Source organism: Herpailurus yagouaroundi, unplaced genomic scaffold (genome assembly GCF_014898765.1).
Source record: "Herpailurus yagouaroundi ecotype Mexico unplaced genomic scaffold, PumYag 100, whole genome shotgun sequence".
Classification (NCBI taxonomy): domain Eukaryota; kingdom Metazoa; phylum Chordata; class Mammalia; order Carnivora; family Felidae; genus Herpailurus; species Herpailurus yagouaroundi.
This window is the reverse complement of record NW_024412391.1, coordinates 85,257,774-85,285,392: the sequence shown is the minus strand read 5'-3', so window position 1 is coordinate 85,285,392 and position 27,619 is coordinate 85,257,774. Positions and strand designations below refer to the sequence as shown.

Below are 27,619 nucleotides of genomic sequence, written 5' to 3'. Positions count from 1 at the left end.
TCTTCCAAGATAGGACAGGCAGTGGGGAGCGGTGTGAGGGCAAACCGACAGACTCAGGGGTGCGCTGGCAGGAAGGCAGGGGCTGTGCTGGTCTGAGGTTGAGGTCGTGGCTGCAGCAAACGTGTGCTTGGCTGAAGCCGTGTGCATGCTTAGCGGAGACTCAGCAGAGCCCAAGCCGGCCACACACTCCTGGTCAATCCCGAGGCCTTGGACATAGGCAGAGGAGATGTGAAAAAACTCAGCCAAGAGTAGAAGCAGAGGACGACTTGATATTCCCTAAAATGTGAATGTGCTACTCAATATATACAAATAACCATTTGTCAGAGGATGGAAGTCTTTTTTTCATTTCCGGTATAATGAATGTGTACTGTTAGATTAGATTTCAGTGTCTGATATACTGATTATTCAATTCTATACATTACTCACTGTTTATCCCAAAAAATGTACTCTTAATCCCTTTCACCTATTTTACCAATCCCCCCCCACCCCCACCACCTGCCCTCTGGTAAAAAGTCTGTTCTCTGTATTTAAGAGTCTGTTTTTTTATTTGTCTTTCATTTGTGGGGTTTTTTTTCCTTTCTTAAATTCCACAAGTGAGTGAAATCATATGGTATTTGTCTTTCTCTGACTGACTTACTTCACTTAGCAGAGGATGAAAGTCTTATGAAGGTGTTTGAGCACAATTTCTGTCTAATCACTAATCACTGGCGACCACAGCTAAGCTTAAAAATAAATTAAAAATTAAAAATCTGAGTAGAGTTAATACTCACACACTGCAAGGGACACAATTTCACAGATTTTGCCTAAGCAATTTTCTAAGCAAAAACATAACAATAAAAGCAACCTCTGGGGGGGGGAATTGGAATCTAGAGTTGCTAAAATATATTTTCAACAAAATATTTTTCAACTAAAAAAAAAGATAGGAAAAGAATCAAAGAGTGTGACTATTCTCAGGGGGAAAAAACCCTGTAACAATTCAATAGAAACTGTCTCTGAATGTGTCTAGGTATTTTATCTAGCAGACAGACTTCGAAGCAGCTATTATAAATATGTTCAAGGATGTACAGAAAACCACGTTTAAAGAATTAAAGGAAAACATGACCACAATAAATGAACAAATAGATTCTAAAGAATGAGACAAATTACAAAACAGAAAAGGTACTTAAAAATGTAAAATCTGGAATAGAAAAATATAATATTTAAGCAAAATATTCTCTAGAGGGGTTTAAAAGAATGTTCAAGTTGGCAGAAGAAATAATCTGTGAAACTGAAGATAGGGCTGTATAAGTTATCCGATCTTAGGAAGAGAGAAAAAAACTGAAGAAAAATTGAAAAGAGTTCAAAGGGGCGCCTGGGTGGCGCAGTCGGTTAAGCGTCCGACTTCAGCCAGGTCACGATCTCGCGGTCCGTGAGTTCGAGCCCCGCGTCAGGCTCTGGGCTGATGGCTCGGAGCCTGGAGCCTGTTTCCGATTCTGTGTCTCCCTCTCTCTCTGCCCCTCCCCCGTTCATGCTCTGTCTCTCTCTATCCCAAAAATACATAAACGTTGAAAAAAAAATTTAAAAAAAAAAAGAAAAGAGTTCAGAGACCAATGAGATAGCATATATGGAATGAACTCCCAGGGAGGCAGAAAGGAAAAAAAGAACAGAAAAAATGTTTGAAGAAACAATGGCCTAAACTCCCTCATGGCTAAAACATCCCAATTTATTTGAGAGATAATAATCTAGACATTTAATAAAGTAAAGAAATACTGATTATGATGTATACAGATTCACATGTAGACACATAATAGGCAACCTGATGAAAGCCAAGCACACATGAAAAGAAAACGTAACACATTAAATTTCATAAGAGGTCGCTAAAGCAATGCCTAGATGAAAATTCATATTCTTTTTTTTTTTATGTTTATTTGTTTTTGAGAGAGAAAGACAGACTGACTGTGAATCAGGGAGGAGCATAGAGAGAGAGGGTTTGAGAAAGGGCTCAATCCACGAACGGTGAGATCACGACCTGAGCTGAAGTCAGATGCTTAACCGACTGAGCCACCGAGGCACCCCAAAATTTATAGCTTTAAATGCCTCTATCAAAAAAGAAGAAAAATTTAAAATCAATCATGGAAAAGAAGAGTAAGCTAAACTCACCCAAACAGAATAAAGGAAATAAAAATTGGAACATAAATAACTGAAGTGGAAAACAGAAAAACAAGAGAGAAATACCAATGAAAACAAGTCCATTTTTTTGAAAATCACAAGTTTGACAAACATCAACCTAGAGTTACACAGAAGAAATGAAAGAAGACACAAATTTCCAAAATCAAGAAAAAAAGAATATCGCTACCAACTCTACAGAAATTTAAAATGATTATAAGGAAATATTATAATTTGTGTCAACAATTACATAATTTAGAAGAAATGAATTCCTAGAAAGACACAAATTAACAAAATGGACTCGAGAAATAAAGAATCTGAATACATCTATACATAATACAGAATTAGCAATGGGAAGTGTTCCCACAAAGATAATTAATTCTTAGCCCAGATGGTTTCTTTGAAGAATCTATCAAACATTTAAAGGAGAAACAATATTAATCATTCTTAAGAATTCATTCAGAAAATACAGTGCTTAGGAAGACTTTCTAATGTATTCTATGAGGTCAGCATTACTGATATTAAAGCCAAAGACATAAAAAGAAAACTACAAGACCAATAGGTAAAATATCATGAGAATCAGTATAAACATTCTCAAGAAAATATTAGCAAATCAAATCCAGAAACATAACAGTGGATCATCCAGCATGACCAAGTAGGAATTTTCCCAGATATAAACAGCTGATTTGACATCCAAATATTATTTAATGCATCACCATATTAACTGAATATAGGACAAAAACCACATTATCATCTCAATAGATGCATACGGAGCACGTGAAGAATTTAATGCCCATTCATGATAAGAACTCCCAACACACTAAGAATAAAGCAAACTTCCTCAACCTGATAAAGGGCATCTATGAAAACTCAGAGCTAATCGTACTTAATGATGAAAGACTGAACGTGTTCCCCCAAAGACCAGGAACAAGACAAGGATGTCTGCTCTTGAAATTTTTTATTCACCTTTATTTATTTATTTGAAAAAGAGAAAGAGAGCAAGGAAGGGGCAGAGAGAGAGGAGAGAGAATCCCAAGCTGGCTCCATTCTGTTAGTGTGTAGCCTAACATAGGGCTCAATCCCACGAACTATGAGATCATGACCTGTGATGAAATCAAGAGTCAGATGCTTACCCAACTGACTACCCAGGTGCCCTTGCTGTTGACATTTCTGTTTAACACGGTATTGAGGTTCTAGACAGTGCAACAGGGGAGAAAAAGATATCTAACAGATTGAAAATTAAAACTAAAAGTCTTTATCCAAAGATGACATAATCTTGTATGTAGATAATGCCATGAAATCTACAGGCACACAAAACCAAAACTAGAACTAAGGAACAAGCTTAACCTTGTTGCAAAGTACAAATTCCATAAAAATTCTATACAAAATATCAGTGGTATATTTATGTACTAGCACGGACAAATTGAAGATGAAATTAAAGGAACAATTCCATTTACTATAGAACTAAAAAGGATAAAACACTTTGGAATTAATTCAATAAAAGTAGAGCAAAACTATGCTGAAAATTACAAAACAACACAGAGAAAAATTAAAGAATATCTACATAAATGCAAAGAGGGTCCATGTTCATCGATTACAAGATTCAATATTATTGTGATGGCAAGTCTTCCCAAATTCATCTATAAATCCACTGCAGGCTTTATTCACAAAAAATTAACAAGCTCATGCCAAAATTGACATGAAAACACAAAAGACCTAGACCAGGCAAAATCATTTTGATAAGGAACACAGTTGGGAGAACCGATAAGGTCACCCTGCAGAAGCAATGTGGGAGAGGGGCGCACCCCAAATTTGACTTGGATGTTGAGACTGATGAAGCCGCACACACAGAGGGTGTGAACAGGTTTATTACTGACACAATTTGGGGTCCTGGGGACAGCAGGACGAGCCATTCAAGCAAGGTCTTAGAGCACCTGATTTCAGAGCTCACAGAATTCAGTTACGTAATTAAGCCAGTGTGGTCCTGGTTCAGAGAGAGCATATGGGTCACCAGAAGAGAACAGAGAGTCCAGAAATAAACCTGTATTTATGGTCAACTGGACTTTGATAAATGCGCTGAGTTAATTCAGTGAAAGACAGGATAGACTTTTCAACAAATGCTTCAGCTACAACCAGGTATCTGAGGGCAGAAGAGTGAACACCATTCCTTACCTCCTCCATGTGTGAAGACTAATTCACGATGGACCGTAAACTTAATGGAAGAGCTAATACTATAAAATCTAGAAGAAAACATAGGAGGAAATTTTTGTGACACAGGGTTAAGGCAAGGAGTTCTTAGATGTGACCCCAAATGCATTATCCATAAAAGAATAAATTCTGATAAACTCTGACTCCATCACGATACAAAACATGAGCTTCAAAAGGCTCCAGGAAGAAAATGAAAAGACTACAACCTTGGAAAGAAGTATCTGTGCATCACAGAAGAAACTTTTATCTGATAAAGGGTTTTTATCCAGGATGTATAAAGAACTCTTACAACTCAGTAAAAAGGCAAACAACATAACTTAAAAAAAAGGGGTGTGTGTGTGTGTGAAATGGACATTTCTCCAAAGAAGATATCTGAATAACTAATTAGCGCATGAACAGGTTCTTGAGGCCACCAGTCCTTATGGGCAAATGAGGACCACAAGGAGAGAGCACTTCACACCTGCTGGAATAACTGTGATCAAAAAGACAGCCTCGGCCATGAGGCTTGTCTGTGAGAACAAGGAGAGCAAGCCCTTACACACTGCTGGAGGGAGTGTAAGATGTGCAGCAACTCTGGAGAACGCTTTGGCAATTACTGGAAAAGTTAAACAGAAACTTGCCAAACACTCAGTGAGTCCTGTCCTAGGAATCTACAGGAAAAGAAAAACAAACGTCGCCACAAAGACATGCACTTAAAAGTTCATAGCAGGATGAGTCATAACAACAAAACTGCCAACAATTCCAACGTCCATCCACTGATGAATAAACAAAACACTGTATATCCATACAATGGAATAGTATTGAGCCGTGCAAAGAACTTATACATAGTACAACATGAATGGCCATCAAGAACACTATCCTAAGAAGCCACATGCAGAAAACTACATATTCTGTGATTATATTGATATGAATTACCCAAAAAAGGCAAATTTTCAAGACAGAAAGGAGATCAGTGGTTTATCTAGGACTGCAAATAGGAGCAAGGCTTAGATACAAATATTTTCGGATGAAAAAAGTGCTCTAATATTATACTGTGAAGTTGGTTTAAAAAGTATAAATTTACTTGGGGTGCCTGGGTGGCTCAGTTGGTTAAGTGTCCAATTTCAGCTCATGTCATGATCTCACAGTTTGTGGGTTCAAGCCCCGCGTTGGGCTCTGTGCTGAAAGCTCGGAGCCTGGAGCCGGCTTCGGATTCTTTACCTCTTCTCCGCCCCTCCCCAGCTCATACTCTGTCTCTCTCTCTCTGTCTCTCTCAAATATAAACATAAAACACTTTTTAAAAAGTGTAAATTTATTTAAAATCATGCAATTGCCCACTTACGATGGATGCATTTTATGGTATGAAAATTATAACTCAGTCAAGCTATTATTTTTTTTTAATAAAGATTACGTAGTATCCTCGGCAGTGACGTTTCAATACAATTTACCATTCTTAATAAAAATTAGAAAAACTGTCTTTCAAATCTATTGATTATACATGGGGTGACTATAGAATTCATCATCTAAACAAGAACATTTCCTACAGACCAAAGTGGTTCTAATAATCATTACTTGGGGCCACAGGAATAAGTCAAGAGTACGCAGGGCAAACCAGCATGCATGGCTGCTTGCTATTAGAAAGTGTCAAACAAGGGTGCTGCGGTGGCTCAGTCGGTTAAGCATCCGACTTCGGCTCGGGTCATGATCTCATGGTTTGTGGATTCGAGCCCCATTTCAGGCTCTGTGCTGACAACTTGGAGCCTGGAGCCAGCTTGGTTTTCTGTGTCTCTCTCTCTCTGCCCCTCCCCCACTCGTGCTGTCTCTCAAAAATAAATAAATGTTAAAAAATTTTTTTGAAAAGTGTCCAGTTTGAATTATACTGTCTTCTTCTAGATTTGCTTATTATCACAGATTATATCATGCAATTGAGCTATTCTTCAATTTAAGTATTAAGATGATTTAGAAGATGATTTACAAGGTGACGAACTATCTTTTCCTCAGCATCACGGCTGGTTCACTTCAGCTGTCTGACCGCCGTAACAACTTGAGCCCAATCATCTGACAAGGCTGATGCTTCCTCATCCTTCCACTGAATACAAAGGGGAGCAGGACATGGTTAGACCCACAAAGAACCCTCCCAACAAACCACCCTTACATTCCTTAGAAGTACATGTCACAAAAGGTGCTAACTTTCAGAATCTCTCTGATGCTAAAATTCAAGCGACACCTTTACAAGGAAAAATACTAACATTTTAATTTTTGGTGACTCTGATTTCTTTCTCCCGGCCTATTGAGCCAGCCATGCTTTAGAGGAGAACCTTCTTTTCTAGATACATTAATTCCAATAATAGGTTTTTTAAACATGTGTATTTATTTTGAGAGAGAGAGGGAGAGAGCCAGGGAGAGAGGGAGACAGAGAATCCCAAGCAAGCTCCATGCCCTGCACACAGAACCCAACATGGGGATTAATCTCATGAACCATGAGATGATGACCTGAGCTGAAAGAGGTGGCCACCCAATTGACTGAGCCCTGCAATAACAGTTTTTAATTTTAATTCTTTCCTAACTTGCATCTTCATACAATGAAAATATAATACAATAGAGTAAGTCACATTGAACCCTCCTTCTCTGCCTATGACTCACCGGCATTTTGTCTTGAACAAAGAAGCTACCTGAACACCCAGACCATGTTCAAGGTCAGTTCCATAATCCAATGAACTGGTCATGCTCCCAACCACCACTAGGTGGGGATAAAAGTCACAGGCAGGAAGCCAATGCATTCAGGATTGGAAGGTTTGATGAAGAATGTCTAAGGTGTAACTCCTCCCATTATCATTATCCGGCTGTTCTGAATTCTAATTGGGTACAGATATTATTAGCACCCAGAACTTTTGTTAGTCCTAGAAAAATAAAAGCTAGATAAAAGCATGAACAACGTGAACTCCCTTTTTTCAAAAGAATGATTCCTATGACATAAGAAAACCTCAATGAAATAACCCTCATAGCGAGGTAATGAAAAACTGAATGCTTATATTGAGTATCTGCCGCCTAAGAAAGAGACTGGCTCCTAGTTCATATCTGTATTTCGTCTGACTCCATGCTTAGATCCAACACAGTCCAGAGAATATCAAGTTAGGGTTTCTAATTAAGTAAATACATTAGTGCTGAGAACTTTTACTAGTGTTAGAAAAATAACAGCTGTGCAAAAGCACAGACTAAATTGTGAACTGCCTTTATGCCAAAAGAACAAGTCCTATGACATACCAAAAGATCTCCCCGAAGTAACCCTCATACTGAGGTAATGAGAGTTTGATACTTCTTTGACCTTCTGCTGACTGAGAAGAGAAATTCTGCCAATTCACATCTGTAGTTCATCTGACCCTACGCTTTCCTGATTTAACCTGCTTTAATATCAAATACGAATAGCCCAGGGTATCAAGTTACTTCGAGTTCCAATGATTCACTATGTCACATTGCTGGGCCTTTGATCTTTCACATGCATCTTTCTGCCTGGAATCTGCTTTACTATCCTACGTGTGTGTGTGTTTCAAATAGTTACTAAGCTCAATGCGGGGAATGAAATAACGCAGTCTCTCTAACTCAAGTTTCCACCCCAGTGATAGAACGAGGCCAGGTCAGGGCTGAAGGCAGTGCAGCCCGCACAGGTGGGAGAAATGTCCGAGGAAATGCAGAGAATGTTCTCCCAGGAGCCAGAGGGTGGGGGTGCGGTGGGACAGCCTTCTCTCCCGTGCGTGGAGAGCAGGCCTGCAGAGGGACAGTGTGACAAACAGAAAAAGCAAGCTGCCCGCTGGCTTGGTGGCTTGGGCTCACAACGTTTTCAGCAAAGCTAAGAAGAGAACACACGGAGACGGTACCAGGAAGTCAGACAACTGGGTAATGAGGTCAAAATGGTGCTTTCTGCCAGGCTCAGGACCCAGGACTTCCTTAATCCTTTCTGCCACTGAAGGCTTCTGGGCAGGGGAAGAGGTGGTCAATGCTGCGTTTCCATTAATACTGAGAGGCCCCACGTGGATCAGCTGTGAGCGCGGATTCTAGCACTGAGCCGGGGTTCAGATCCCACCACCTCCTACTCCTCCAGAGACCTTGCACAAATGATTCCCCTCTCTGTGCCTCAATCTGATGGTCTCTGAAATAGGGATAATGAGACTCCCACCTCATCGAGGGTTTGAGGAAGCCATACGACGATTCAATTGTTATATTTGACATGGCGCTCTGGCGGGGCAGGGAGAGGGTGACCGAGGCAGCAAAGGGCTGCAGAAACCAAAGCAGGAAATGCTGAAGGGAAGGTGGAGAAGACAGGAAGTGGTGCCATGAATGAGATAAAGGAGGCAGAAATACAGAGGGTGGAAATGGCCTGGAGAAGGCAGGGATGTGAGGCCTAAGAAAGGGCCGAGTCCCCAGGGAGGCTCTGCTTTCTTCACGGGCAACAGCTCAGAGAGAGCTGCACCCTCAGACACGGGGACCCGGGAGGAAGGTTGGGCTAGGGGATGACGGATAAGAAGAGGAGCGGACCCTTCCCCTCGTCTGCCTGTCGTCTGACATGCAGATGGCCGGTCACACGGGGTCTGTGTCCCTGGGTTACACGTATTTTACACTCTGTGTCTCCCCACTGCTCCCACATCAAGACCACATCTCAGTTCTTTCTGTCTCCTATGTGCCTGCGCTGTGAGATGTCTGCTCAGCAGCGTTCTGACAGGAGAGGGAGGGAGGGCTGAGCTTTTGAATGATGGATGAAACCACAGACGATAATCACATTTTTGTTACCTGCTTCAGATTCAGGAGGAGAATAAAACTGACCATCAGAAAGACCTCCAGGTATGAGTGCCGCCCTCTCCGAAGCATCCTGAACTATCAGGAGTCCTGGAAGGGAAGAAATTCAGAGGCTGAGAGTGACGTCACGGTTCTGGTAGCTTCTCAGCGAGGTTAGGCACAATAAAATGGTGTCGTTGCTACGCTAAAAAAGAGAAAAACCCTTGCCAGAAAGAAAATCTTTCAAACAAAAAATAAGTTTTGTTATTACACTATGAACCAGTGCTGTGAGGGCACATGGCAGCAGACTTAAAATCCTGCCTGTGACTCAGGGGATTCTTTGATTCAGTATTTATGGCCTCTTTCCCTGGAGAACACTTTCCTCCCTGCAGAAATCACCATAATCAAAACCAAAGCACAAAGCAAAACCACGTGGTAGGTCATACAAATGGCCTCCAGTATTCACTTCGTTAGGGAAATAGCAAATGTAAGGCACAATAAGTGGAGAGACTTGTATAAATGTGGAAAGCATCAGTAAGATGGGGAAGAAAGATTTATTATTTAAAAAGGTCCCCCCAGAAAAGGGAATTGAACAAACACAGAAAAGGGGAGGAACTGATGTGGAAGCTCAGGACGGGTGCTCGCGAGCACAGGGAGCATCGGCGGCAAGTCTCATACGGAGCTGAGCGAACACGAGAGAAGCTGGAGGAAGCCGCGGGCGAATCGCAGGTGCAGGTGTGAGCTCACTGCCTGCTCGTGACCGTGAGCGTACCCGCTGCTCCACGTTTTCATCGACGCCGGTTCTGCTCTGTTAGTGCCTTTGAACGTGGTGGCATCACTCTCGCATTCAAGCCTCAGTGACACTAACAGCTGATATGCTTTCACCCAAGCTCAATTTGATGTTTATACACAAGTCCAAAAGTGACTTCCATTAGCTGTACCTGCCCTGCTCCACAACAGGTTTTCATACAAGCACAGAGGACACACGACAGAAGACTTACCTAGGTCTGATTCAGGTGTTTAAAATGCACTCTTGAATAATAATTCTGTTCTTATAGATTTCTACTCTGTCAATGAGATTACTCAAAATAAATCCATTTACATGTTTACTCATTCTCCGTTATCCCTTGAGGTTACAATCATACTTCACTTTCTCTAGGACATAGGACCTTACTTTTCCTATTTTGCAGGGCAATCTGAGCCAGACGCATGAAGGACCTAACCACGGCCCATGGTAAAAGGCCTGGGTCTCTGTACTGAGTTTCAAACATGTCACCACCAGAGGGCGGATGTGGCCCGTGGGCTTCCACTCAGGCCATCATGCAGAGAGGAATTCTAGCCAGATACTGAATCATGCAGCTCAGTCCATCACTGGGCCTTCCTGGTCAGTATCCACATGAGTCCACGCAGGAGATGACGGCCGCCCCGCAGGGCTCATGGTCACAGATCGCTAGGAGTCCCTCCGCTACTCACAGGGGGAGGTGGACCCTGAGCTGAGCACACGTGTCTGGCTGCTGTCTTCCCCCTCCTGCCCTCTGGGTTCCTCACTCACCCAGCACTCTCCCCCACCAGGCACCCCCTGTGCTGATTGGGGCCCCTTCCAGGCCACCGCCTGCTGTAAGGTAGCAACGTGAGACTTGGCAGGATCGCGGACTCTGAGACTTACTGTCTCAGCTCAGCCTATCGTGTCTGCCATCCCTGTGTCCCTAAGGAACAGTCCTCTTCAGATGCACAAAGTGCTTGGTGTCCTGGGACCGCCATCACTGGGCATAAGGAGGTGCTGGCTGTTTCTGCTGTCTGACTGTCCCTCTCACCAGGGCTCACACTTTCTTCCAGAGAAGTCTGGCCTCACAGCTCCAGAGAGGAGCCACGTGCTCTCACTGTCCCGTCCTCTGCCCTGCTCTGGATTTCTGCTGGGTCCTCTGCGCGGTGGAGACCCGAGACCCGCCTACCCCACCCAGTGTGGCTCCCTTCAAATCTGACTTCCAGGCTCTTCCTTCTGGCTCGGTCCCCAGCCCATCTGAGGAGCCTAACCTGGGAGACACTTACTGTTTTCCTCTTCCGCCTCTTGAGGTAACACTTTGAAATCCAGGAACCACGTCTCAATCCAGGCAAGGAGGAACGAAATGATGGGGAGCACGTAGCCGAAAGCCCCTTGAGAGAAAAGCTGGAAGGACAGACGTGACCAGGAGAGGGAAATGCAGTTACCAGGAGCTCACCCTGGAACATGAGCCTTCGCCAGTATAGACGGTAATTGTACAGAAAACGTGGGAGGCTGTACCTTTGAGAGGATCACTTTTGCAAGTAAAAAGGCACTGGTCACTGCTGTCGTCAGCTGAAAGACACATAACCCAGCACCATTTGAGTTAGACATTTTACGCTAGGAAGCCCCCTCCTCACAAAGAGACCTGTCGGCGCCAGAAGCACCTAAGGCCTGGGGCAGCTCTGCCAGCCCGGGCCCTCCCACATCACCCTGTCCCCAGCCCCTAAACGCAGACGGGGCCACAGTGGGCTTCTCCGTGGTGCCCGATCCCTGACTGGCTGCTCATGCTACCCCTCCTCCCTCGGTCTAGCAGGTCAGCGACCCACCTCCCTCGGTCTAGCAGGCTGGTGTGCTGGGACACTCAGGTTTGTCCCCCACAAGGTCCAACCTGCAAAGACCTCTCCCCACAGGAGGGACCCCTGGCATACAGAGCCAGGGCTTCCCCTGGTGGTTGGGGAGCCCAGAGAGAATCCCAGGGGACCTGGGCCTTGTCCTTCCTTCCCCCAACTAGGATCCTAGCAATGTGACAGCTGACCAGTGTGATGCCCACAGTAGCCTTGACTGACAGAATGGAGGTCAGGGGACATGGGGGTCAAGCTCAGGAAGTATTAACCAAGTGCGGGGTCAGCATTGTTAGCAAACTGCCACACACACACACACACACACACACACACACACACACACACCCCAGCCAGTTGAGCTACCTGGAAGAGAAGGTATTTTACATTCTGACACTAATTAACTTTGTATGCTGACAGTACGTTTTTAGGTATCAGGTGACTCGACCTTCTGTTCCAGCTGGCTGGTCCCTCCCTCCAAATGTTTTTAAAAGGAAGAATCAAAACCAATCAAATGGATGTGCTGAACATGACCTGCCCCTTTCATAATTTGGTTTAGATATTAAAGATACTTTCTAAAGAGTCAGTGAATGTCACTCACTTTTCTGAAACAAATTTGAGACAGATGGTCTGACAAATACTAGTGCATATTAAGGAGACCCTAGAAAACTGGGAAGAGACCATCGCCACAGCTATTTGGTACCAGCAGAAACGTATTCAGGAAAGGGACTCAAGTCTGGCTACTACTGTCAGCCTGCATCTGAGATACATTAGCTTGGGGCTCAACTGACGGTCCTGATGTCAGCCCTATGATTCTGCGGATGCTTGGAAGAGATGGCCCAGGGAGATGTGGCTCCTGTGGACTGTGTCTCGGGAAAGAAGCACAACCCCATCCTCAGCTGGGCACGCCACGCTGGCCCACACCGACTGAGGCCTCACTCCAGAAACAAAACTGTAGGCTGTTCCTGAGCAGGCCACTCCAGCTTGGGGAGCTCAGCATTCCCCCCATATACCTGCCTTCTTAGCGCTCTCAAAAAGGTGAGTGTTCAGGCATCTGTGGACATAGCAAAAATAATTGAGGCAGAATGGCTTATAATTCTTCTTTCAACCAATAAATATTTACCGAGGGTGAACAGCATGTGCCAAAGCTCTGTGCTAGATGCAAAGAAACAGGGATGAGTAAAAAACACCACTGCCTTCAAGAAGCCTGAAGGCAACAGTAAAAGGCAGCGTGGGAACTTTTCCCTTTAAGACTGGAAGGAGGGTGGGGCGCCCGGTGGCTCAGTCTGTTGGGCGTCTGACTTGGGCCCAGGTCACGATCTCGCAGTTCGTGAGTTCGAGCCTTCGCGGTTCGTGAGTTCAAGCCCCACGTCAGGCTCTGTGCTGACAGCTCGGAGCCTAGAGCCTGCTTTGGATTCTGTGTCTCCCTGTCTCTCTGCCTCTCCCCCACTCACTCTGTCTTTCTCAAAAATAAACATTAAAAAATTTTAAAAGAAGACTGGAGGGAGGGGAGGGGATAAAACAGCAAGACAAGCAATGATCAAAATAAGCAGCAAGTCAGTCACGAAAAATCACCAACGAGCAAAAGGGAAATTTTCCAAGTATCTTTGTGACAGAGGTACTGATCTTATCACTCATCTGTAAAATGCAGTAGAGGGCGAGTTGGTGCATGGCAAAGAACCACTGATGGGTCCCTACGTTCCTCAACTGGGCGGTATCCGTAGAGACAAAGGTAGGAACTCATCACTACTGGAACAAAGCCCTGGTCTTAAGCCTACGGAAGTGTGGAGGAAGGGGCCTCGGGAAAAAGCTGGTAGAATTCATCCCAGATGAGAGGTGCATTTGGGCCCAGCCCAGCCCTGTTGTGAGCGGGCCTGGGCCAGCAGCACCGGAGGAGACGGACTGCTCACCGTGGTGACATACTCACCGCTATTGCCCACCAATGGCGCAGTCTGCATACGGCATACGCGAGGATTAACACTTTAAATCGAAAAACTGCCAAGAGCTAGATTAAAACAAAAATGACAAGGTAAGTTAAAAAAAAATAGATACAAATATAAGATCACCGAGTTTTAGGAAGAACCCACCAAAGTGTCTTCATCATTCTGTTTAGCTGAAGGCTGCCACAGACTGCCACCGGTCCAAAGACCAGTATTTGGGATCTCTGCTTTAGAATGAATGCAATGCCGCCCAAATCAGGATTCAAATTCAGTTCCCATTATCAACAAAATAATTTATAATTAATGTTTATTTTTCATTTCCATTTGAGTGCACGTATATTTCTGATATCCTGTTAAGACTGGAGAAAACGTTCTGAGAGCTGACTTTTCCACTCCTGGTACAAACACTCACTTTTGGGAGATACCAGGTTCCTAGTAAAGTCCACTGTAAATCTCTGGGTTACGGGGTATTGGGAAGGTTCTGTTCACCCTAGTAGCTACCATCTGATAAATTTAGGGTGCCTCTGGGACTTTTGTGAAACCCTTTATATGTATTATTAGCCCATGTAATCCCTTCCTCAATGACCTCATGCGTCAACTACTATCATCGATCCCGTTATACACATACGGTGGACAGAAAAGTTGTGCAAGGTCACACAACTGCTTAGTGAGGAAGCCAGGACTTGAACCCAGGTGGCCAGACTCTACTTAGCCACTATGTCACAGCTGTCTTAGTAATTCTCATCTAGTGAGGAACACAGGGAGAATAAGATTCTACCAGTTTCCCTCAGAAGAGACACCTTGTTGTGGGCAGGGAGAAGTCAGGCAGCTCTTGAGCAATGCTTGAGGCCAGGGGCTGCCAAAAGTTCCTCATGAATCTAAACTGCTGAAAGGCTGGAGGCCGACGGCCCTTTTGCAGCCATTCACTAACGGGCCACACTTAAGATCCTTTCACATAAGTGAAGTTCACGGGTTGTATTTGTTTTTAATTTTCTGCTGTCGTTACAAGGGCACCTGGGTGGCTTAGTCGGTTAAGCATCGACTCTTGATTTCAGCTCAGGTCATGATCTCACAGTTTGTGAGATCAAGCCCCACGTCAGGCTCTACTCTGATAGCGTGGAGCCTGCTAGGGATTCTCTCTTTCCCTCTCTCTCTGCCACTCCCCTGCTCACATTCTCTGTCTCAAAATAAATAAGCTTAAAAGAAAAGTTTAAAAAAGTGTGTTTTCCAACAATCCTCAAACTTAGTTTAGCTTCTCTATTCATTCCAACTCTATCCCTGTGTTCTGGATTTGGCAAAAAATATAAGTCTTGGGGTACCTGGGTGGCTCAGTAAGTTAAGTGGCCGACTTTGGCTCAGGTCATGCTCTCACAGTTCCTGAGTTCAAACCCTGTGTCAGGCTCTGTGCTGACAGCTCGGAGCCTGGAGCCTGCTTCGGATTCTGTCTCCCTCTCTCTCTGCCCCTCTCCCACTCACACTCAGTCTCTTTCTCTCTCAAAAATAAATATTAGAAAAAATATTTTAAAAAAAAGTATGAGTCTTCTTCAGCCCTCTATCTCAAAGTCTCCTGGGTGCCAAGGTTTCCTGGAAGCTGTGTCCACTTTCCAGGCCAGATATGCCAGTCCTTTCAGTCTGAGCTAATGGGCTCCACCTATCTGTCCAGGACCATTAAGTCCCTACGCATAAAGGACAGAGAACCCTTGGTGGTCTAGCTGGTAGATGAACCTGGCTTCCTGGCTGAGGCTATGTGAAGATAAATTCAGCAAGGGAAATAAGAGAAGAGAAATCAATTTTGCTATTACACGTCAATAGCTTTAGAAGAAAGAAATATCAAGAGATGTGGGATGTGACATGCTCTTTCCCCCTGCTTCAATGACCTGGCGCAGGTAGGCGAAGATGCGGAAACCATGAAACTCACTTTCCTCATGTGACAAACGAGGGGATTAAATTGTATCAGTGGTTTTCCAAACGTTCTGTAGCAGCCAAACGCTTTTTCAGCACAATCCTACTGGAACTCAAACGTACCGTACAGATAAAAATGGAACCACCTAGGCTGCAAGGGGCTATGACAGGGAACCCTAACCTCTGCTTCCCGGGAGCTTTACCTCCTTCCCCACACACTTGTGCAGCCCCCTTCAGAAATAAAACCACCACAACACAAAAGCCTTTCTAGTATAATTTGAAAACCACTAGAAAATATAATCAGCCGATCATTAAAATTCTCGACCAAAAATAATGATGATGTTGATTAGTGACTGCAGGTGGTTCTCTGAGTTTCTTGGAGGTATCTATCCTCGGGCTAAATGTTTTCCATACAGTATTTCATTTACTTTTTAGAACTATGGTGATCTCATTTTACATATGAAAAACTGAAGTTTAGACCCAATATATTAAAAGACGGATACAAATAGTGATAGCGTTGTGAATCAAACCCAGGTTTTTCTGACGTGAAGGGTCCTACTCTTAACCGGTGTGCATAAAGCTTCTAGAGACAGTGATTAATGTGGTTAAAATCAATTTGGAGGAACTCACCGCGAACATTAATTGCCTATCCTGCATCCAACACAACGTTAGAACCTGACTTGCTTACATCATCCGCTACAAAGAGATACCAGGAAGAGGTACCAAGCCCAATGAAAGTCACAGAATGCCCTAGAAAGAATGCAAGCATTTCTTTGAATGAAATGAAGGCCTCATCCACAGAGAACTGCACCTGTGTAATTCCATAACTGACTAATGTTGCTCAGGATTACCAATATGGAACTTTCCTCAAAAACTATTCTAGAAAAACGAAACAGTATTATTAAAAGTACACTCAGAAATCTATCTCAAGGCAGAAAAGGAATGGCATTTTCATCAAGTTCTTATATAAATAGGTCACTTTTCCTTTTAGTGATTAGGACACATCCACGGCTTCTACGAAAAGAATAAAGGCTCTCCTCCAAGAAAACAGAATGGCTCCTTCTGCTGCCCTCCCTTATCTCTCGTTTCTCTCCTCCCTATGACCAAACAATTCCTTACAGCGAGAGAGAGAGCGTCGACTTGGCCAGTAACTGAGGGGAAAGGAAAGACAGTGTTCAGGAGAGGACAAAAGAATGGCACAGACTAGGAGATCTATTCAGGGGAAATTTACCTTTTAGTTACAGATTCATCATATCTGAAATAAAATGGAAAACAGAAAATACTTACAAATATATCGAAGTAAGAGGAGTAGTAGTCATAGCGCACTACCTCCTTCTCTAAGGTGTTCTCAATGCCTCCATTCACCTGGGAAGGATGGTGAGAAGTAAAACTGAGAGATTTACGTGTGAAAATAATACAAGAAAATATACAAGTAAGGTTGTTCTCGTATATACTTTTCTGCCTACCATCTCAGAACCCTGGAATGTTAGTTAAAACGGGAGGAACGAGGGGCGCCTGGGTGGCGCAGTCGGTTAAGCGTCCGACTTCAGCCAGGTCACGATCTCGCGGTCCGTGAGTTCGAGCCCCACGTCGGGCTCTGGGCTGATGGCTCAGAGCCTGGAGCCTGTTTCCGATTCTGTGTCTCCCTCTCTCTCTGCCCCTCCCCCGTTCATGCTCTGTCTCTCTCTGTCCCAAAAATAAATAAACGTTGAAAAAAAAAAAAAAAAAACGGGAGGAACGAGACATGCATCAACTCTAATAGAAAAATGCTGAGTAGTATTTCCCACTTCAATTCTGAATTCATTCACTCGACAAATATAAACATATAATGAAAAACAATGCCTTGTAAAAAACTAGTTCCTACTTTGGCAAACTAAAATGTTCAAAAATGATTCTTTTTCTCTTCTAAGACAAAATCTTCAAACATACCAATGTATAATCTTAAAGAAGATAAGTCACATTCCTCCAAGCCTGCCCTCACTTTCTGACCAGTCTCTGCTGTTTAAGGCCTTGGAAGGCCAACGGGTCCCCTGATCTTAGCAAAGATCAATGACGGCAGTTACTGTGACACAAGATAGAGGTTCAGATCTTTTCTCTGGTTTTTCTTTTTTATTTGTTCCTGGCATTTGAAAATCCTGCCCTCTTAGCTACTTTCATATGTACTTTTCATTTGATAGATAATGAAATAAGGGGAAGACCAGAGCTACAATCAAATGTGATGAAGTTACAGTGAATGATGAAAATCAGCCCTAAGATGATAAACTTTGTCCTCTCTCGATTCTCCTATCAAGATGAATTTTAAACGATCAAGTTCAAATTCTACATATTACACTACAGAAAATATTGTTTTAAAAATCAAGTAGGGGCGCCTGGGTGGCTCAGTCAGTTAAGTGTCTGATTTCGGCTCAGGTCACGATCTCGCGGTTCGTGAGTTTGAGCCCTGCGTCGGACTCTGTGCTGACAGCTCAGATCCTGGAGCCTGCTTCTGATGCTGTGTCTCCCTCTCTCTCTGCACCTCCCCCACTCCAGTTCTGTCTCTGTCTCTCTTTCTCTCAAATAAACATTAAAAAATTTAAAAAAAAAATTTTTTAACATTTATTCATTTTTTGAGAGACAGAGAGCACAAGCAGGGGAGGGGCAGAGCGAGAGGGAGACACAGAATCCGAAACAGGCTCCAGGCTCTGAGCTGTCGGCACAGAGCCCGATGCGGGGCTTGAAGTCATGAAACGTGAGATCGTGACCTGAGCTGAAGTCAGACGCTCAACCAACTTAGCCACCCGGGCGCCCTAAAAAATTAAAAAAAAAATCAAGTAATGGAATGTGTGTCTGGCACCTGCGGCAACACCCAAGCAGACACCACAACTGTTAGGGCCCGTGGATTAGGGCACAGGACCTGCAACAGTAAATTCCCATTTCCGATCTGGAGTACACACATCGTTTGTCCTGGTAAACTGATGGAGATATCTGAAAAAGGACAAAGTGAAGGAGGATGAGCCAAAGACCTGGGCAAAGGGGGAGAAAATTAATAAGGAACACCCCTGCGAGGTTTGCTAATCGGCCTAACTGGAATTAAAGTTGCCCCAAGGGAAGGCTCCTCTTCGCTTAGATACTTTTACAAGTATATGTATTTGTTATTCAAATGAAAGTTTACTATAAACACTAGTCAGTACTTTAAAATCTCTTAAGGGGGTTTAGATTTCTGTGTAGTTTGTGCAGATGGGCTATAGATGTGCTTGACTATAGATCCCTAATAACAAACAGGACAGAAAACTTGGGAGCAAAAGGAAATAATTATTAAGAGGCAACCAACCATGTAGTCTTATCAAGTGTGTCTGTCCAGACTAAGGAAGCTTACCAAGCTCTAAAATACTAAAAGAATGATTATTCTAAGTGACCTAGGGCACAGAGACCACCCTCCTGGCTGAGAGCCCGGGAATCAAGCTGCTGATAACAGTTCTTCAGTAGAAAAAGGTTTTCCAAGGTATCTGCATACTTTAAAAGACCCTGATTTTGCCTGGCCTTTAAACAGAGAAATCGAAAATCTATTACCTAGAGCTCCAACTTGTGCTCTAAGTTCTCAATTTCAAAACCTCTGGCTCTACCTCAAGATGTCCCCCATAGACTTGTCTTTAGTTTCACATGGAATCTCTTCCCACAGTTCTGACAGAGCTGATCCTATTCTTTTTATGTTCTATCATTAGAAATCTTGAGTCCTGGGGCACCTGGGTGGCTCAGTTGGTTGAGCGTCCGACTTTGGCTCAGGTCAGGATCTCGCGGTCTGCGGTCTATGAGTTCGAGCCCCACATCGGGCTCTGTGCAGACAGCTCAGAGCCCGGAGCCTGCTTCGGATCCTGTTTCTCCCTCTCTCTCCGCCCTTCCCCAACTCATGCTCTGTCTCAGAAATAAACATTAAAAAAAATTTTGTTTAAATCCTGACTCCTTCCTGAATACTGGAGATAAAAAAACTCAGCTTATCAAGAAGTCTATCAGCATACTTACATTTCTTTAAATTTTTTTTTAAGTTTATTTATCTATTTTTTGAGAGAGAGAGTGAGCAGGGCTGGGGCAGACAAGGAGAGACTCTCAAGTAGGCTCTGCACTAGAGCCTGATGTGGGGCTTGAACTCATAAACCATGAGATCTTGACCTAAGCCACAATCAAGAGTAGGACTCTTAACCAACTGAGCCACCCAGGCGCCCCCAGCATACTTATTTTTTTAGGATGCCTCTAAGATTAACTTTTTCCTTCCGATTCTCACCACTTTGCGTGGGATTCCTTTCACAGCTTCGCAGCCAATCTGTCCCTAATGTAATCCTACTGGCAAACCAGTGCCATGAGATCTTTATCCATTCACCGAATATTTGCTGAACACTTGCTAAGTGTTGAATATGGTTCTAAATACTTCAGTAAACAAAACAGTATCCCTGTCTCCATGGAACTTATGTTTTAGCAAGGAGTGAGAGATGACAAACAAGAAAATACGTGCTGTACAGAGAACGGAAGCAGGGCAGTGCGACAGGAGTGATGGTTGACTTCTTTGGGTTGGACGCTAAGTGGAAGCCTTCCCTGTGGTGAGATCTAAGCTGACAGATACCAGCATAAGACGTCAGCATCTGCATCAAGATAAAGGAAATGAACCATTTTCATTTAGAAGGAACTAGTATAAAGGTCCAAGACAGAAGGGAGCTTGTTCTGTCCTGAGACCAGGAGGCAAGTCTGGGCTTATCCGGGAGGGCCAGAAACAGAGAGTGGGAAAGGAAGGCTGGAGAGGCTCCTTGGGGGCTATGCTGGCCAAGCTATGGCACTTGGATTTTATCCAAAGTGCTCTGGTCCATCAGAAGGGTTATAAATAGAAAGTAACATTGTTTGATCTGTTGTTTTCAGTCTGTCTGGCTTGTTTTTACAATTTTTTTTAATGTTTATTTATTATTTTTGAGAGAAAGAAAGAGACAGAGCATGGGTAGGGGAGAGGCAGAGAGAGGGAGACACAGAATCCAAAGCAGGCTCCAGGCTCCGAGCTGTCAGCCCAGAGCCCAACGTGGGGCTCGAACCCACGAATTGCGAGATCGTGACCTGAGCCAAAGTCAGACGCTTAACTGACTGAGCCACCCGGGCACCCCAAATCTCTCTGGCTTCTAGGAGGAGAATGGATATTAGGAGGGCAAGAATGAAAGCTGGCTAATCAGTTGGGCTCCTGGTACAGGAGTCCAGGGGAGTCATAATGCTGGCTTGCTTGAGGGTGGCCACGGTAGAAATGGAGAAGACGTCATGACTTGGATCTATTTTGCAGGCCCATCCCATAGGGCTTACTTTTCAACTGGATAGGGAATGTGAGAGACACAAAACAAGCAAATTAATTAAGGATGAGTCTTCATTTTTGGCCTGAGCATCTTGCTTCCTTGGAGAAAGGAGAAAAATTGGCTAAATTGGAAGTCATATATAAAGGCAAAGTACTTGGGTTACTGTGATGATTGCATAGTCCCATTACTCTTTTGAAGGCCTAAGCACCTCTGGCACTATTTCTTTCCTCTTTCAAAGACCAGCACGATAGGGCAGTGTAAGATATGTGCTGTATCTGCTCCGCTAAACTTCAAATCTTACTAATGTTTCTGTGGAGCCTGCCACACCTAAATCTGAAGCCTATGTCTGGCACTCAGTATATGTGTAGACAGGTGAAAAGAACAATGGATTTCAGTGATTAGAGTGATTACAGAAACAGACCACAAAAGAAAAGACATATGGTACAGTGTGTGGTGAAAAGCCCAGGTCAGGACTGACAATCTAAATCAAACACAACTAGAAACTGAATGTAAAAAAAAACAAACCAAAATATCAAACCTTGCCAAAAAAGTCAAGATGTGCTATCTTAAAGATCATATAGTCTTGTGTGATCTTTTCATTTTATAACTGGGGCAACTGGCAGTCAGTGGAAAAGTTTTAGAACACATTTCTTAATTTGAAATATGCATCTCTAGGTTTACTGCAGCATTGTATAAAAGCTGGGATATGGAAGCAGCCTCAGTGTCTATCCACAGATGATGGATAAAGAAGATGTGGTGTGCATATCTATTTATCTATAGACATATATAGATATATACACACACAATATATATATACTCACACATATATATTATACAATATACACACACACAATGAAATAGTACTCAGCTGTAAAAAATAATGCGATCCTGCCATTTGCAGCAACATGGTTAGATGTAGAGAGTATAATGCTAAGTGAAATAAGTCAGACACAGAAAGACAAATACCGTATGATTTCACTCACACATGGAATTTAAGAAACGAAACAAAAGAAGAAAAAAAGAGACAAACAAAAACCAGACTCTTACATATACTGTCAGTGGGGAGTTGGCGGGGAGGGGCTGGGAGAAATTGAAAAGGGAGATTAAGAGGTACAACCTTCCAGTTATAAAATAGATAAATCATGGAGATGAAAAGCACAGCACAGGAAACAAAGTCAGTAAGACTGCAATAGTGTTGTCTGGTGACAGATGGTGACTCCACTTACTGCATGAGCGCCGAGTCACGTACAGAAATGCTGAAATGTTTTATGCCTGAAACTAATGTTAACACTGCATATGTTAATTACCTTCAATAAAAAAAAATTAAACAAAAATACATCTCTTAATTGCTAGGCCTGGTGATTTTTTTCATTTATAACCTGTCGCACACAGACATCAACCAATCCCTCCTGAGGAACAAAACAGAGTTCAGTCCACTTCACTCAGTTGAAGGGAGGAGGGAGGTGAGTGTGATCCTACGAACCCCTCACCACAGCTCTACCCCCAGGCTTCCCTCACTTAAAAGTAGGTAGTGATCTTGGTGGTAAATCAATAAATGCTTTGATTTTGTGCTGTCATTACAATCATTTTTACATGAGCTCCCTAAAACTGCTGCTATGCTTTCCGGTTGAAAGATGTATTTCTGGGGTGCCCGGGTGGCTCAGTCTGTTTAGCATCCAACTCTTGATTTTGGCTCAGGTCGTGATCCCAGGGTTGTGGAACAGAGTCCCACGTTGGGCTCTGCACTGAGCGTGGAGCCTGCTTGGGATTCTTTCTCTCTCCTCCTCTACCCCTCTCTCTCTCAGTAAAATAAAAAAAAATAATAATAAGGGGTGCCTGGTTAAGTCGGTTAAGTGTCTGACTCTTGGTTTCGGCTCAGGCCATGACCTCGCAGTGTCGTGGGTTCGAGCCCTGAGTTGGGCTCTGCACTGGCACTGCAGAACCTTCTTGGGATTCTCTCTCTACCTCTCTCTCTGCCCCTCCCCTGCTCTCTCTCTCTCAAAAATAAATAAACTTAAAAATTTTTTTTAAATAAATTAAAAAGATGTATTTCTTTTTTATTTCTTAATAGGTAGGTACTAGTTTTGAAAACATATTACTCCTTTGAAATATATGTTAATTTAAATGTTTTCTTTAATGTATACATGTGGAACAAATAATAAAAAGAGAGACTCTAAATTAGTGCATCATATCACTGGCTTGTGTGGTTTTAAACAATTCTTGCCTGTGAGGAAAGCATTTGGAAGAGATTACCTATTTGTAAACAGAGTCAAGGCTTTGGGAGAAAACAGATATATTGGACTAAATAAAATATATTATTAAAATGTATTTCACCTGTCTATTTTCACCTTTATTAATGTAGCAACTAGAGAACTTAATTGTCTACAAGGCTTGCATTATATTTCCATTGGATAGTACTAGTCTAGAGAGTTATTTGACAATATAACTGCATAGACCTGACAAGATCGAGACAAACCTCCAAATGGTTCTGAACATTTTTTTTCAATAAAAGATGAATAATCTCTTTGTGAAAAAGTAAAGAATAAATGCAAGAAAATTCTTAAACATGGGCAGTAGAAAAGTAGATGTAACATCTAAAACATATTCCACAGGCATGCTACATTTTTGAAGCAAGGACCAGCAATCTTTTTCTGAGAAGGGCCAGGAAATAGATACTTTTGCCTTTGTGGGCCAGATGGACTCTGTCACAACTACTCAAGTCAACTATAGCACAAAAGCCAGCCACAGGCAAAAGGTAAACAGATGGGCAGGGCTGTGTTCCAATAAAACTTTATAAAAACAGGCCAGCTGAATTTGGCCCCCAGGCTATGGTTCGCTAACTCCTGACAGAGAACAAAACACCATGAATTCAAATTTCAAAGTAAGTTTTAAATGAACTAGCCTTTGTTTTAAAAAATAACAGCACAGAACAAGAGAGGTCAAAATCAGCTGGAAAAGAGCACTATCCCCCCCTTTGGAAAAACATGGAATTCACTAAATGACACAGAAATGAGGAGAAAAATAAGAAAATTGTTTTTTGGCTCTGGAAAAAATTCTTATGTAAAGTCATGGGGAAGAAAAACACTTACATTTAACTCTATTATCCACAGTAACGTTACAAATAAGAGGTCAAAGGTGACAAACAAACAGAAAGTCCTCCGGACATCAGATATGCCTTTCTTCTCCCTTCCTTCATAAGACTCAATCCTGGCCATGAGGTGTGCAGGGTTGATGGAATGAACGTCGCGCAAGGAAGCGTGAGAGCTCTGGCTCCCGGTGAGGGCGTTCTCCATGTCTTCTTGCAGGGGGTTCATCCTGGAGGCGGGTTAAGGGAGCCTCTCTCCAACTTCACCATCCCTGGAGAGAAGACAGCTTTGTGTGAAATCAGAGCTCACCTGAAACCACCATGCCACCCCCACCTCCGCACAACTGTTTCTCTAGCTGAGCGACAGTGTCGTCACTGAAGACACCTGTGTCCTGACGAAGACATAAAGCCAAAGGGAAATGAGACATGCCTCTTGATGCTCTCAATATTACAAACGAGCTGGTACAGACATGACTGGCAGCAGAGAAGAATGCAAGTGTGCCGCACTAAAGACGGAAGACAGGATGCTGACCACACGAGGAAGGGGTAACTGAGAACCTGGAGCAAGCCGGTTCCCGTGCGTTTCCAGGGAGAAAACCTCTCCAAGTGTGTGTCATTACTCAGGAAAACATTTCCCGAAAGCTCCCCAGAGAGCGTGTGACTAGGATGTGAAAACTAGACACAGAAAACATGGTCTCCTGAAGAGGAACTGCTTTCCACCAAAAGTATCTAATAAACTGATCTTAGCGTTTCCCCCGTTACGTTTTAATGAATAAGCATGTGTCAGGCCCCTTCTTGGAAAAGTACCCACACCCCCAAAGTTCATCAGCGTTACACAAACACCTCTGCTGATGACCCAAGTTACAGCTCTCTCTAGAGATCCAAGACCCCCCTCTCCCCAAGGCTAGGATGTGCTTCTACGCTAAAAGTCAAAGATTACTAACGTAAATGATCTGACCTCCTCAAGAAGGAGGCAAAAACATGAAACAGTATGGTGGACGGTATTGCTGTGTTCCTTCTACAGCACCTCTCCCAGTAGGGGGACACTAGACCCCTGGCTCTACTGACCTCATGTGCGTTTCCCTGGGCCAATTTAACCCGCTTCTGTCCACACGTAAGAACCCTGCACTGGTTCTCCTTTCCTTCTGCCACAGTGACTGGCAATGTCCAGATAAGGAAGAGCATTTTCAAGGCGGGTAAAACGGAAGTTGAAAACAGACTGCTGACATCTCCCAGAAGCATCATGGTCCCGCTCGGTCCTACTCACAGTCCAGAACAGTGTCGCTACACATGGTCCTCATTTCTTTCTCTTCCCATATTCCAGGAACAAAAGTCCCTTCCACATTTTCATACGATAAAACGACATAACGTTTTCCAAAGCAGTTCGGTTATACGAACTAAGATGCTTTAAGATATTCATACCTACTGGTCCGGTAACCCCAGGCCAAGACATAAACTGATCTATGTCACTAGAGGTTGGGTTAGTGATGTTAGTGATTACCCGTGAGCAAGAGAGAGGGAACAGAGACTAGAGCTCACAAGTTTGGTCAAATTCCATTTCTTGGCCTGAGTAGAGCTACCATGGCTGTGCTCCCTTAGTGATAATTTACTGATGTAGGGTAGTCATTTCAATGGGGCACTGACTTGCAAATATTCAAAATGCTGTATGCTTACGTACACGTACACATGTATGAATGGTGTGTGTGTGTCTGTTAGGTAGACTTTATCATTATATATGTATAATAGTCCCAATGAGAAAACAGTCTAAATATCTAACAAAAAGGGAATAATGAGATAAATCATAGTATAACCACAGTATAGCTATTAAATAAGGAACTCAAAACTTAGAAAAATGATTACGTTATAATAGTAACTAGACTAAAATCTCAACATCAAATGGAACACAGGCACAGACAGCATTTTCACAACTTTGTAAAATAAAACCAAATTTTTAAAAGAATGTACCTATGAAACATATCAAATGCTAATACTGATTATCTCTGCCTGGTGATATATTTTCCCCCTTTTATCTTTTCCATGTTTCTGTATTTCCTATTTTGCACATATTGTGTCTACAACACAGGGACTAAATTAAAACATCATTGTGGTAGAGTCCTAGACAGATGTCCCAGGACTTTATGGGGCTCTTCCCTCTCTTTCACACATCTGGGTGACAGGAGATAACAGCCTATTGAGCATTCTGAAAAGCTCAGTAGGAGTCCACTTCAGTGCTTTGTAAAATAAAATACAAAATTCCAAAAGTTCAAAGTATTCTACACAATTTCTTTCTCAATGAGACCAACACCATCCTAAGGGAAGGGATTCCAATGGCATATTCCCCTGTCCAGTTGTTTTTAAAATAAAACTTGCAAAACACTAACTTTATTCTGCCAGACTTCTAACAGTTAATTCTGGGACAGTAAGTAAAAAGGAATGTAACTATGTTTTCTGTGATAAAACACACACAAAATTCAAAAAGATACCAGAGATGCTCTCTAAATCTGAACCTGGATAAATAGAGACATATTTCTGTGGCAACACATTCTACAGCAAGAAAAAGGAACCCAAGTAGTTTTTAAACTGATCTAATATTATTCTATTAGCAAGTATATTTAAAAATTAATTTAACCATTTTTTTATTTTTTCATGATTTTTTTTTTGAGAGAGAGCAAGAGCATGGGTGCACAGGAGAGGGGCACAAGGAGAGGGAGAGGGGGAGAGAGAGAGAGAGAGAGAGAAAGAGAGAGAGAGAGAGAGAGAATCTTAAGCGGGCTTCACACTCTGCACAGAGCCCCATGTGGGGCTTGATCCCATGACCTTGGGATCATGACCTGAGTCGAAATCAAGAGTCGGATGTTCAACTGACTGAGCCACCCAGGCACCCCTAAAAATTAATTTAAACTGTTAAATCTACTAAACCACATGGACGATTCAACAAATTCACAATTCAAACTCAGGGCTGTTTTTAGGAAGAAAATCGCTTTTCTCTGGCTCATGCATTCCTCCGTCCCTGAGCCCACTCCTCATGAATACAAAGGGATCCCAAAGCAAAACATCACTCCTAGAAATCTGAGGCTATTTCAAACTAAAATCTGACATCATTCAATGGCATACACCTTCCCTGAGAAATGAGGATCATTCCGTTATCTTTCAGATGCATACACAGAACTGCTAAGTAGCTAGAATCTACAGATACTTGCACACCTTTAGCAATAGTTACCCAAAGCACAGATTGTTGTGAGCAGAAAGAGAGAGAGAGCTTCCTTATAAGGTGTAAAAGAGGACACCACACAAAGCCCCTTTCTACTCTACAATGACAGGACTTCATCCTAACCCTGTCCTTTCAAAAGGTTCAAGTATGAAACTTTACAGTAGATGTCACTGAAATGCTCTCCACATTCTAATCCCCAGGCAGGTCAAGTACATCTCCTCCAAGTCCCCCTAGGGCCGTGGATATTATGTCACTTCTGGAACTGCTTACCACAATGTGCCTTAATTATCCACTCGCCTGTCTCTCCTGCTAGTCAGTGTGTTCCGTGAAGGCCTTGAATTTGATTTGCACATCCCTGTGCCCCAAGGACTACCCCAGTACACGGGACATGGCAAGAACAAAACAAATGTCAACTAAGCAAATTCTACCACCTCACACAGAGACCCGCAGAGCCGGCTTTCACATTCTCTGCACTGGA

At 43.1% G+C, this 27,619-nt stretch overlaps 1 protein-coding gene across 3 annotated transcripts in view; it reads right to left on the bottom strand.

Annotated features, from left to right (window-relative positions):
• STARD3NL (STARD3 N-terminal like) overlaps window positions 1-27,619 on the bottom strand; it is a 56,711-nt gene that overhangs the window by 5,228 nt on the left and 23,864 nt on the right. For all 3 annotated transcript variants that reach the window (XM_040472994.1, XM_040472993.1, XM_040472992.1), the window contains 6 exons: window positions 23,935-24,202; window positions 16,833-16,910; window positions 13,631-13,708; window positions 11,384-11,437; window positions 11,152-11,269; window positions 9,118-9,213 (listed from right to left, as the gene is read on the bottom strand). In XM_040472994.1, the coding sequence (XP_040328928.1) occupies window positions 9,118-9,213; window positions 11,152-11,269; window positions 11,384-11,437; window positions 13,631-13,708; window positions 16,833-16,910; window positions 23,935-24,159 (649 nt within the window). In that variant the 5' untranslated portion in view covers window positions 24,160-24,202. The remainder of the gene's footprint in view (window positions 1-9,117; window positions 9,214-11,151; window positions 11,270-11,383; window positions 11,438-13,630; window positions 13,709-16,832; window positions 16,911-23,934; window positions 24,203-27,619) is intronic.